At 40.4% G+C, this 13,696-nt stretch overlaps 1 protein-coding gene across 4 annotated transcripts in view; it reads left to right on the top strand.

The window, feature by feature from the left end:
- The window catches only part of DIP2B (disco interacting protein 2 homolog B), a 224,119-nt gene that overhangs the window by 103,159 nt on the left and 107,264 nt on the right, over positions 1 to 13,696 (top strand). For all 4 annotated transcript variants that reach the window (XM_029954849.1, XM_029954847.1, XM_029954848.1 and 1 more), the window contains exon 2: positions 4,790 to 4,861. In XM_029954849.1, coding sequence (XP_029810709.1) covers positions 4,790 to 4,861 — 72 coding nt within the window. The remainder of the gene's footprint in view (positions 1 to 4,789; positions 4,862 to 13,696) is intronic.

Below are 13,696 nucleotides of genomic sequence, written 5' to 3'. Positions count from 1 at the left end.
GAGGAGAGAAATTGGGAATGTATTTCCCTTAGGTTCTGCCTCACATATGTACCTTCCCAGTTGTCTGGAATTGGCCGTGACCATGCCAGAACTGAGCAGTCCTGGGTCCCTGCATCTTCTTCCAGGCTGTGTGCCTCCACGCCTGCTGGGGGCTGCAGACACCTGCCGGGGGGTGCGGACCCCTGCGAGTGGCTGCTCTTCTAAGCGTGCATCTGGGTAGGTGGAGAAGGTGTGCATGTGGGTAAGTAGGAAGGGAAAGCTAATCCTCTCTTTATTTGTTTAGTTCTCAAAAAAACTTGAACAACAGGTTTAACTTAGATCTGTGCCATTTTAATGCAAATTTTATACAGGTATGGTTATGGCACTCCTTTTTGTTTTATATGCCAGGTGGCAGAAAATCTGTTCTGAGTAAGAATGCCTATGGTGTGACTGAGTGTCTTCGAGCTCCCAAGGTTACGTGCTCTCCCTTGAGGCTCTGTCGCCACTGAGACAACATTCTTCCCCTCTTCTCCCATCCCCCCCCACATTAAGTCAGCAGAACTGCCCAACACACTCTAGACGTGATTCTTTAGTGCAGTGATTTCCACACCTGCTTGATTTTTTTACAGACTCCTCAGAAGGCACTGGCTAGAAATGCAAGTATCCGGGTCTTTATCGAGACTTAGTCAGTTGGAATCTTCATGCAAAGAGCCCGGGAATTTATATTTTTCAGGTGATTCTCAAGAATTGGGTGTTTGGAAAGTGTTGTTTTGGTGCAGCAAACACTGGTTAATTACCGGTGGTGAGAATGACAGACTGAAGGTGGCAGTGACCGAAATGTAGACTAACAGATGCAGTTATGTGCACTACTTGAAGTCCTTCGGCTGGGTCTTGCCCTCCCCAGGCTAAGGGATACATTGCTATCCGCTGGAGTTCTGCGGCTTTTAGCACCCCGTGATTTCTGGTCACCTTTGAAGTCTAGCTGTCCAGTTTCAATAAACTTGGTTTGCTAAATTTCTCTCGCTGGGCCTTTCAGCTCCTGCTAACGTAAAGATTGCTCTTTCACTCTTTTCCAGTTTTCCACCCAAGTGCACACATCTCTTTGATTTGTTCTTCTCTCACTACCTCCACCTGACTAATTCATTCAGTCACTCATTCAAACAGGTGTCTGTTGTGCCAGGCTGTAGGCGGGCTACAGAGGTGAACACGACACTATCCCTGCCCTCAAGTGCACAGTCTAGTGGGAACGCAGATGCGTAAACAAATAATTAAAATGCCAACAATGTGCTAAGTGCTATCAAAGAAGTGTGTGCAGAGTTGAAGGGCCACCAGGAAGAAATGACTTAGAAGTCATGGCAGGTGTCACAGAGGAGGTGGCTTTTGAGCAGGGTCTTGTGGTCATAGAAAAAGGGGGAGGCATTTTAAAGGCTCATCACCACAACCCTCACATTCTCATTGCAGTTCATCTTCTAGGTCTCCTTAATGTCTTTGCTCATTTATGGATCTAATGGAGCTGATTGTCATGACTGAATTGGACTCTACTGACTTTTTTCAAAACCCAAGATAGTTAGTCGTTGATTGATGTCCCAGATCCCAAGTCTACCAGTTCTTCCCACAATCAGTTATTGACAGTAAATGGTTGAGACTCTAAACCCTGAAGAAAGCTTAGAAAGGCCTTTCACTTTATCAGATGTGCTCTGAGCCAGCAGAAGTGGTCTTTGTGCCCTTCAGGGAGTGGGATGTGTGTGTACAGTGGAGGTAGGGAAGCTTGTGAGTGGGAAATGGGACAGAAGAATGGTCCATTGTTTCTTTTGCAATAAAAGAGTTGATTTCCTCCTTTTAAGAAGGGTTTCCTTGGTAGGCTCCTACATCTCTGTTAGTTGTGTGTATTGTTGGAGATTACCTAAATTCTTCACTTGGCTAATTGACAAGGTTTGGTTTTTATTTCCAAAAATGCACTGCGGGCTTCTTTTATTTCACTAGAAAAGCAGAGATGAAGGGCCATTGTGATTAAATTTGTATAGTCTAATAAGTAGTTGTGATTGTAGTTTTAAATGTTTATTGTTTCTTGAAATAGTAGATGTTCATTATAGAAAAGTAAGAAAATATAGATAAGCAAAAAGGAAAAGAAGCTAAAATCAATCATAACCTTGCAAGCTGTAGCTAGCCATTGTTAATATTTTGGTGTATAAAACTCCAGATTTTCTTTATGCATACGTTTGCATGTATAAAACTATTATTATTCTAAAAATTGAATATACTGTGTAAACTGTTTAGTATCTTACCTTTTTTCCTGTTATATATATATATACATATATATATGTATATACCATGACCATCTTACTGTGCTTACAAATACATATTTATAGAACCATTCATTCTTAATGAGAAAAAAATCTTTATTTTTGAGATTATGCAAATCACTGTCTTGTTTTTTTAATCAAACTCTGATAACGTATATAAAACAAGTGAAACCCCTTATATCCCCGTTGTCCAAAGGATCAACATTTATTTAATGTATATGTAGCCTTCCAGACTATTTTCTATATACATGCAAACATACCTATTGCCATTTTTTTTTTTTTACAAAATTAGATCCTGTTATAGTCACTATTCTGCAACTTGTGTTTTTACCCTTTCTGTATTTTAGATATCTTCTCGTGCCAATACATTTGGAATAGCTGCCCATAAGTATTATGCAGACCAGGGTTTCTATTCCTTAACACTCTTGACATTTTGGATCGGCTGATTCTTCACTGTGGGACTGTCCAGTGGATTGCAGGATGCTTGGCATTATCCCTGGCCTCTATCCCTTAGATGCCAGGGGCACCTCTTCCTCCAGTTGTGACAAAAATATTTCTAGACATTGTCAGTTCTCCCCTGGGGAACAAAACCATTCCCAGTTGAAAGCCACTGGTATAGTTGGTCTATGATGTAAGCATCTAGACTCCTTCCAGTTTTTTCCTTACAAAAAATGGGTCAGGCAATATTCTTATTTGATTTTTGTCACCTGTGTGAATATTGTCATTGTATAAATTCAAAAAATGCAGTTGCCGGATCAAAATTTCGATAGAAACTGCCACATTACTCCAAAAAGATTGTATCTGTTTATTTCTCAGCTATATTCTGACCATTCCATAACTATATCTCTCTTTCCTGAGTTCTGGATCCATATGTCCAGCTGCTGATTGGACACATCCTTGTGTGTCTCATGGGCTTCTCCTAAGCTCAACTCCCATTTTCTTCAGCCCACCAAACTTGCATTTGCTGCTGTATTTCTCTGTCACAGAATAGCACTACCATCTGCCAGAAACCTTCTCTCCCATATCCATCCAGTCATCAAATCATGTCCAGTCTTTCTCCCTAATATCTCTCTTAACTTACTCACTTCTTTTCCTCCCTTCTACCACTGTCTTTAAGCTACTCCTAGCTTGCCCACATCACTATAGGTAGTAGCATAAGGATAACAGGTAGTCTCTCTGGCCTCTGCCCTTGGTCTCACTGTCCCCAAGAAAAGTGAACTAACTTGCTGCACTGTGTAGCCTGTAAGTGTCACTCCCCTGCTTAGGCCCCTCAGTGAGCCCTGCTGCCTCCCTGCCATTGACTCCATCAGTCATGTGCTGAGGTGAAAGGGTAATGACATTCACCACTCACTCGTGGTTTTCAATCGGTGTCCATCAGTGTTGTAAATTTCAATGTGTAACTTACTTTTTACCCTAAATTTTCACTTTAAACTTTTTTTGAATTAAAAAAATTTTTTTAATTATTTTTTTTTGAGAGAGCGTGCACAGGTCCACGAGTGAGGGAGGGGGAGAGGGAGAGAGAAAGAGAATCCCAAGCAGCTTCACATGGAGCCCAGCACGGATCTCACAAGTGACCATGAGATCATGACGAGAGCCAAAATCAAGAGTCAGACGCTTAACAGACTTAGCCACCCAGGCGCCCCCAAAATTTCTAATTTAGAAAACAATGCCCTACCATGTCACCTCACAACATATATTTATTACCCCAGCTTTGAATTACTCATTCTCCCTTGAATTAACTTTTGTTCTCCTCTATTTCCTGTTCCTTTTAACCCTGCTCTCTACCCATTCATCTGCTACCCTTTCTTTAATACCTAGCATATTTCTTGGCACATCAACCACAGATTTTTTCTCTATTAATCAGTTTATCCTTACTGCATTTGTTGTATGTGTATTTTTTTGTGTGCTTCAAGTATACTTCTCTTAATTTAACCTTTTTCACAAGGTTAAATTATACAACCCAGTGAATCAAGGGGAGGGGATATGAGAATCCCAGTCTTGGTTCAAGCATAGTTCCTAAGACGCTGCGAGGCCTTTCAGGTATCTCACCCCAGTGTCTGAACTTTGACTCCTCCCCTGGACTAGACTTTTGATTTTGCGTGGTTCCATAGCAGTATAGTTGAGTACCTCCCATGCCAGTTGCATTCATGTGGTCAGACAAACTTGGGAGAGACCGTTTGTGTGCCAGCTTTGCAGCATTCCATTTGGGTCGATCTTAAATACCAAGGAGACGAGGGGTGCCTAGGAACTCGGGAATCTCTGACATGGTATGCAGCATATTGCTGTGCTGGCTCGGTGTGGAGACAAGCCCTACAATTTTCCACAAGGAGTCGGCTCCAAGACTGTGGGAAATCACACATAGCAAAATCCTTGGCAAAGAACTATACATTTTTTTCCTTCTCTCTATGTGGTAATTCTATAACACTCTGTAATTAATTTTATTTTTACAGTGAACAACCACAGAGTAAGAATAATGCATAACCTATTTCTGTTTCTTGCTATTTTAGGGGACATCACACAGAAGGGATATGAAAAGAAAAGGTCAAAACTCCTGTCTCCCTACATCCCACAGACACAAGGTAGGCAATGAGAAGGGGTTTAAATCTCTTCAGTATTTTTAACACCAAAGAATACCATCTTACGGGAGATCTGTCTTTTGTTAGTTCCTGTTTTTTCCCTCCCTTCCTTACCAGAGGAGGAAAAAAAAACGGAAGGAAAGAAAGGAGGAAATGAATCTTAATTGAGCATCTGCTGTGTGCGAGGCACTTTTAAAATACCAAAGTCATCAAATCACTTACACAGAGCTTGGGTGAGAGTGTGCGTGTGCACAGCTGACATGATTCAATGGCAGACAATTCCAGGTCATGGAAAAGCTGCGTCTTATTTATGCCTGAGTACAAACTGTGGTGGAGAGGAGCAAGGGCAGGGAAGGTAAGACGGATGAACGGACGGATTGCGTACTGCAAGGCCACTCAAGGATTGCAGTACCTGAGGATTTGGGGGTAAGAACCCTAATAAACTTGTCTATTAATTCACTTACTCCTTCTGCAAAGGGACTGGCGGGTTCTTTATATGTCAGACAGTCCTGAGTCATTGTGTGCTTAGTTCCAGAGGGCTTGCTGTAACCTTTGCCTGTAGGCAGGGCTGGCAGTCTCTAAGTCTTCATATTTTTTTTCAAGTTACTCGGATTTGAGGATTTCCTTTGATAGCCTATTTCTACTTTAATCACTTTTACTATGGGGGATTTTTCTTTATTTCTAACTCCTCCCCTGTAATCGAAGTCCCATTTCCTCAAGCCTGTTCTTTGTGGAGCTAATTACTTTTATTTCTGGATTGTGAATACCTTGTGGACTTTGTATTCCCCGTAGTTCTAATATTAAGCCTTGCACGGGGTATATGGTCTGTAAATACTGGATGATTAATAGAACAAGAAAATGAATAATGGTGATATACTAATATATTTCACTCTTGTTTTATTTCCTGAAAATTCCTCCCTGCGAAAACTAGTAGGTCAGCGCAGTGACAGCAATATCTTAATGAACAGACAGATGCCAAAAGGAATTGAGAAGAAGAGGTAGAAATTGGGCCAGTGACAACTAATGAAAAGCCAGCTTTTGCTGAGCAGGGCATGACAGAGAAGAGGAGTACTCTGGCTGCTTAAATGTGGATCTGGCCCAGGCCCCCGTAGGACCAAGATTTACTTTAGTCACTTTGTAAAAAAGCAATTGGATCCTGAGAAAATAACTCAATAAGAAATAGGACCAAGAAATAGGGTCAGTATAAAAAAGGACCCTGTCTGTCTGTTATCTGTAGTCAGCCTATATAGAAACCAAATCATGTTTAAAACCAGTTTATCAGTTTCCTATGAGAAACCACCGAGACATACTCAAGCCTATGTGGTCAGCACATTCTTGCACCTTGACTAGGCCTACATGGGGAACTACATCACAAATCGAAGGCTGTTCAGTGAGCACGGATCAGACACTTAATTGCGGTAGGCCAAGAGAATGGAACATAGCTGTTCCACAGTACGAAGGGTCTTGCAGATGATCTCATGCAGAAAATAGAAGCCATTTGATGATACCTCCTTCAGCTTCCTGCTATCAGAATTCAGACTTCCCACATGTGTGCCCATCATGTTCACCTCCTTCCTTCTGTTTAGAAAGGTAATCTGTTCCTCTTATCCAAGGCCAGGACTTCCGCCTGGGCTTTGGATCCCGTTTCCTCTTCCTTTTTCAGAGACCGTATGTTATCCAGTGACACGAAGGACAAGGCAGTGGGAGTGAGTGGGCTGCCCCTGGTATAGGCAATAAGGCGTGCAGTATCTGTAAAAATTTAGAAAGCACTAATAAAACCAACTAAAAGTTGGTCTGCTTTTTACTGTCACCCAGTCCAGCAGTTCTAAGACTGTAAGTCTGAGATGCTCCTGCTGCCCCGCCCCCTCAGTGTGCCCTTGCCATGGCCTCCAGTTCCCGGCTCTTTATACACTCACTCTCTCCCTCCCAACCAGATTCTTCCCTCAGCAGTCCATCGTGCTTGCTACTGTTCTGCTAAAAAAAAAAATCCTCCCTTGTTAACCTCTTCCATTTACACCCAATCTGCTTCCCCTTTGTGATCAAACTGCTCCAAGCTGTCTATACTTACTTACTGTCTTTATTTTCTCAACTCCTCACTTCTCAGCCCATTCCAGTCCTGCTAGAACTATTTTAAGGAGCATCACAGAGGAAGTTGCCACTCTACCTCTCGAAACACTCCTTTTGAAACTCACCCTTCATTTTCTTACTCTCCTCGTCCTAGTCATCCTTGACAGCTCGTCCTCCTCTGTTAAATGTTGGAATTTTCAAAAGGGCCCAGGCCGTCTTGATGTCTCACTCTGTGGCAGCGGCTCACTGACTACTGCCTGCATCACAGTCACTGGAGGGCTTGCCAGTACACAGATTGAAGGACCCCATTCTCAGCGTTTCTGATTCAATAAGTCCAGGTTGGGGCCCGAGAATTTGCATTTCTGTTAAATTCCCGGGTGATGTTGAGGTTGCTGGTCCAGTCACCGCACTTCGAGAACCAATGCTCTATCTCACTAGAGTATTTCAGCCATACCTGTGGCTTTATCATTTAAATACAAGTAACTCCAAAATATGTATTTTAAACTCCTGTCTCTCCTAAGCTTCCGACCCATAGATCCAGCTACACACTTAACATCTCCATTTATATAACTTAAAGAAACCTCCATTTCAACACATCCATTACATCTATGACTTCCACACACCATCCCTACCACGCCAACCAACCCCTTCATACATGTACACACACACACTGTTTGTTTACACTGTTTACTTGGATCTCTTTCTTCTCTCGATGAGTCTTCCCAGAAGTTTGCCTTTTCAGGAGTGCCTGGGTGGCTCAGTCAATTAAGTATCTGACTTCGGCTCAGGTCATGATCTCGCAGTTCTTGAGTTCGAGCCTCACGTTGCACTCTGTGCTGACAGCTCAGAGCCTGGAGCCTGCTTCAGATTCTGCATCTCCTTCTCTCTCTTCCCCTTCCCCAATCATGCTCTGTCTCTCTCTCTCAAAAATAAATAAACATTAAAAAAAAAAAAAGGAATTTGTCTTTGCAAAGAATAGGCCTTTGGTTTTGTTGAACCTTTTAAGTATGTCTTTATTTTCTGGTTTATTATTTTGGGGCTCCTCCCCCCACCCCCACCCCTGTGCTAAAAAGTGGTTTTATTAAAGCATGGGGACAGGACCTGTGGGCAGAAAGAGCCGCCTATTATTTTCGGCTTCCGTGTGTATTTTCTTCCTTGTACTTTTCGTTTACTCTTTTGTACTCTTTCTGCACTTCCTGAGTTGGATGTGCTAGATTTTCTGCCTTCTTTCCTAAGATAAGTGTTTCTTAATTTCACTGTGGTCAGAAAACCTGCTGATACAAAATTAAGTCTTCTTTATTTGTTACCACACAGCTAGTATTTAGTACATTTCTGTAACTACTTGCGTTTTATGTGTTGAATGGATGGATGGTTCTTGCCCATTATTTCAAAGTAATTAATTTTATTTTTAAGGTATTTTCTATTCTTAGTAACTTTCTGACAGGTTGATCTGTCATTTCTAACAGAAGTATATTGAAACATCTGTCCCATGACTGGGTATTTGTCAGTTTTCCTTGTAGTTCTGTCAAGTTTTGCTTTATATTTTTTAAAGCAACAGTACTAAGAACAAGATGAGGATGTCCACTCTCACCACTTTTATTCAGCGTATTACGAGAAGTCCTAGCCACAGCAGTTAGATAACATAAAGAAATAAAATGAATCTAGATTGGTAAGGAAGAAGTAGAAGTCTTACTACCTACATATGACATGATACCCTATAGAAACCCTAGAGACCGCCAAAAAACTACTAGGACTGATAAATGAGTTTAGTAAAGTCACAGGATATAAGATTAATGTATAGAAATCTGTTGCATTTCTACATACTAATAATGAAGCAACAGAAAGTAAAATTAACAGTCCCATTTACAATTTTGCCAAAACCAATAAAATATCTAGGAGTGAATTTAACCAAAGAGGTGAAAGACCTGTATTCTGAAAACTATGAATTGCTGATAAAAGAAATGGAGGATGATACAAAGAAATGAAAAGAGCATGGAATCATGCTCATGGGTTGGAAGAATTGATATTTTTTAAATATTTATATATATTTTAATTTAAGTTTATTTTGAGAAAGAGAGAATTCAAGTGGGGGAGGGGCAGAGAGAGAGGGGGAAGAGAGAATCCCAAGCAGGCTCCATGACATCAGTGTGGAGCCCAATGCAGGGCTCGAAACCACAAAACCATGAGATCAGGACCTGAGCTGAAATCAAGAGTCAGATGCTCAACTCACTGAGCCACCTAGGTGCCCCAGAATTAATATTTTTAAAATAGCTCTACTACCCAAAGCAATCCCTATCAAAAATAACAACAGCTTTTTTTTTTATAGAAGTAGATCAAACAATCCTAAAATTTGTATGGAATCACAAGAAACTTCAATTAGCCAAAGCAATCTTGAAAAAGAAAAAACTACAAAGGTATCACAATTCAGATTTTAAGTTATTACAAAGCAGTAGTAATTAAAACAGTATGGTACTGGCATAAAAATAGATACATAGATCAGTGGAATAGAACAAAAAACCCAGAAATAAATCCACAATTCTATGGACAATTAATCTTCTATGAATGAGAACTGAATATACAGTGGGAAAAAGACAGTCTCTTCAACAAGTGGTGTTGGGAAAACTGAACAGCAACATGCAAAAGATTGAAATTGGACCACCCTATACAAAAGTAAACTCAATATGGATTAAAGACCTAAATGTGAGACCTGAAACCATAAAAATCATTGAAGAGAGTACAAACAGTAATCTCTCTGACATCAGCCATAGCAACATTGTTCTAGATATATGTCTCTTGAGGCAAGGGAAATAAAAGCAAAAATAAACTATTAAGACTACATCAAAATAAAAAGTTTCTGCACAGTGGAAGAAATAATTAACAAAACTAAAAGGTAACCTCCTGAATGGGAAAAGATATTTGCAAATGACATATCTGATAAAGGGTTAGTTTCCAAAATATATAAAGAACTGATACAACTCAGTATCCAAAAACCAAATAATCCAATTAAAAATGGGCAGAAGAGGGGCACCTGGGTGGCTCAGTCGGTTAAGTGTCCAACTTTGGCTCAGCTCATGGTCTCACTGTTCAGGAGTTTGAGTCCTGAGTCGGGCCTGGAGCTGCTTCAGGTTTTGTGTTTCCCTCTCTCTCTGCCCCTCCCTCACTCATGCTCATGCTCTCGCATGCATGCTCTCTCTCTCTCTCTCAAAACTAAATAATACAACATTTACAAAAAATTTAAGGGGCACCTGGTGGCTCAGTTGGTTAAGCTTCCAACTTTGGCTTAGGTCATGATCTTATGGTCCATGAGTTCGAGTCCCGCATCAGGCTCTGTGCTGAATGTTTGCTCAGAGCCTGGAGCCTGCTTCAGATTCTGTGTCTCCTTCTGTCTCTGCACTCCCCCCCCACCCCCCACCCCCCGCTTACGCTCTGTCTCTGAAAAATAAATGTTAAAAAAATTTAAAAAAAATTTTTAAAGAATGGGCAGAAGACATGAACAGACAAATGTCTGTCCCAAAGACATCCTGATGGCCAACAGACACATGAAAAGAACCTCAATATCACTGATCATTAGGGAATTGTAAATCAAAACTACAGTGAGATATCACCTCACACTTATTAGAATGGCTAAAATCAAAAACACCAGAAACAACAAGTGTTGGCAAGGATGTAAAGATAAAGGAACCTTTTTGCACTGTTGGTGGGAATGCAGATTGGTGTAGCCATTGTGGAAAACAGTATGGAGGTTTCTCAGAAAATAAAAAACAGAACTATCCTATGATCCAACATTGACACTACTGGGTATTTACCCTTAAAATACAAAAACACTAATTAAGGGATATAGGTACCCCTATGTTTATAGCAGCATTTTTTTTACAATAGCCAAATTATGGAAGCAGTCCAAATGTCCATGGGTCGATGTATGGATAAAGAAAATGTGATACACACACACACACACACACACACACACACACACACAGGAATATTATTCAGCCATAAAAAAAGAATGAAATTTTGCCATTTGCAACAACATGGATGGAGCTAGAGAGTATAGTGCTAAGTGAAATAAGTCAGTCAGAGAAAGATAAATACCATATGATTTCACTTGTATGTGGAATTTAAGAGACAAATGAGCAAAGAGAAAGAGAGAGACACACACAGAAGCCAAGAAACAGACTCTTAACTATAGAGAACAAACTGATGGTTTCCAAAGGGGAGGTAGGTGGGGGAATCAGGGAAATAAGGGATGTGAATTAAAGAGTACAGTCACCACGGTGAAAAAAGTAAAATAAAATAATTAAAATATAAATAAGTTTACAAAGTCAGAAATAGAGCTGTTACTAGATACACATGATTATGTCTTCTTTGTGAATTGTTCCTTTTATCATTAGTGACTGTCATTGTCCCTGTAGTGTTTTTTATCCTAAGGCTTTTTAAACAATCTAAACTGTCTAGAGTTATTAGACCTCTTGTCTCCTCCCAGACAACACAGGTACTTTATAAATGCTTTAGTACTGATTATGGTTACTCTCGGTCTTCCGTTGTAGTACCACCTTGTTTACATACCCCCCCCCCCCTAATTCTCAGTTACTGTCTTATGTAGTTAACAGTACTTTATCCTTTGCTCACTGTTTTCCTCATACATCTCACTCCTTCCTCAGTTTAATCTTCTTCCTATGGTCCATCCAAGAGCAGTTACATACTTTAGGGAGGGTTTCTTAGTGGCGAATTCTCTGCCTTTGTGCTCATCACTTGGCCCCTCTGATCTTAATCTATTCATGTCTGTTCTAAAATGGGATTGTATGTAGGGCTGGATAATCTATATCATGTAGGTTCTGTAGCAAAAGAAGAGATTACCCCATGGAGTATTTACCCCAAATATCTTTGTAGATTTTGAGGAAAGCATTTAGTTTGATTTCTTTTAACAACATTGAAATGCAAGTTTTAAACTTACTAATTTAATGTCTGATATAGAATTATGTGAAATAAAATTTATTTTAATGTTTTTGCTAAGAATTTCCTAAATCTTCCTTTTGGAAAGAAAATCTTCTAAACTCTGTTACCTTGTTAAATCTCATTAATTTAGTAGTGAGAAACTTCATTGTGAAGGTGGCTACTTGAGTGTAGTAGATAAAAGTAGTATTCTTCACTAATCTCTTTTGAAATAAAAAAATTAATACTCCCTGCAGCATTGTATTACAGAAACAATTATGTTTTTAGGCTTATCTAAAAATTTAGCAAATGATTTTCTTTTTTGAAAAATTATTATTATTTTTAATATTTATTTGTTTTTGAGAGACAGAGACAGAGCGCAAGCAGGGAGAGAGGCAGAGAGAGAGGGAGACACAGAATCTGAAACAGGCTCCAGGCTCTGAGCTCTCAGCACAGAGCCCAACACAGGCCTCAAACTCATGAACGGCAAGATCATGACCCAAGCCGAAGTCGGACGCTTAACTGACTGAGCCATCCAGGCGCTCCAGCAAATGATCTCCTGTGTCGAATTTATTTGGAATTGAAATTATCTTAGATTGCTTATTTATTTATGTTTTAGATTTTTTTCTCAAATATTAAATATGTCTTTAAAATAAGATTTAAAAATTTTAACAACATAGCGGGAGAATGGAAAGATGTACAGGAGAACACAGGTTGAAGAAGATACTAGAAATTAAATAGTGGAAGAGGGGCGCCCGGGTGGCTTAGTCAGTTGAGCATCTAACTTCAGCTCGGGTCATGATCTTGCCGTTCATGAGTTTGAGCCTCACATTGGGCTTGCTGCTATCAGCCTGTTAGTGCAGAGCCTGCTTGGGATCCTCTATTTCCCTCTCTCTATCCCTCCCCATTTGCACTCTCTCAAAATAAATGTTTAAGAAAAAGAAAAGAAATAATGGAAATTTGAGTAAGGACAATATTGGTTAATAATAAGCATGGTATAGTTCAGTGGTATCACAGGGGTTAGATTCTGAACTCACTATATGACAAAAATCTGATGTGTCATATTACTTAAGTCTCCCATCATTGGAATTGATTGTGGTTTTAGTTAAACAAAAACCACATTTTTATCTGGTAAATGGAGAGCCATATTCTATGAGAAATACGTGTCTTTATAAAGGTTCAGATCGTGTTCAGAGACTCAAGAAGCTCTCACACTGAACGGCATGGGAGAAAGGAAGCTTTGGCAGGTTCACATCTCCTCATCCGAGCTGTGGCCTCTCTGAAATGAATGGCCTATAGATAGCACATCTTTTACTATGGAAACTACTGGGCCTGCCTAGAGAGCTGCTCACACACCTCAGTTAGCAGATGTCCAGGGAGAAGGGCCACAAAGTAACTTCTGGCATGGTCCAAAGAGTTGAAATTTCATACCACAGGCACTCTAACTCCTCTGTAAAGTAATTACTTTTGCCCATTCTTAAGGTTGTAGAAAAATGGAAAGTTTTATGTAGGGAGGCAATTTCCCTGGGCTGATCCTGGGTCTAATCTTTAAGTCAAGATACTTTGGATACAAGTAACTGGTATTTCAGCTAGCTTTCATGGAAAAGAATTTACTCTGATGGCACAGGGACAGAACCTTAGGACAGCACGTATTTACCAAGTGCCTCCAGGGTTCCAAGTGCTATGGAGACACCAGGAGACCGTGTCAGACAAGGCTGATGAGTCTGCCCAGGACCCCCCTCTGCCCTGGCTCACCCCCGTACTCTACTAGGTGTGTCCATCTAGGACTGCCACCGAGAAGCCCTCCTTGGCCAGCCCTGTCAAAACAGCCCCCACTGCCTT

The sequence above is a fragment of the Suricata suricatta genome, chromosome 10, assembly GCF_006229205.1.
Source record: "Suricata suricatta isolate VVHF042 chromosome 10, meerkat_22Aug2017_6uvM2_HiC, whole genome shotgun sequence".
In the NCBI taxonomy this organism is placed as follows: Eukaryota; Metazoa; Chordata; class Mammalia; order Carnivora; family Herpestidae; genus Suricata; species Suricata suricatta.
The sequence above is the reverse complement of the archived record's forward strand: the minus strand, read 5'-3'. Positions and strand labels throughout refer to the sequence as shown.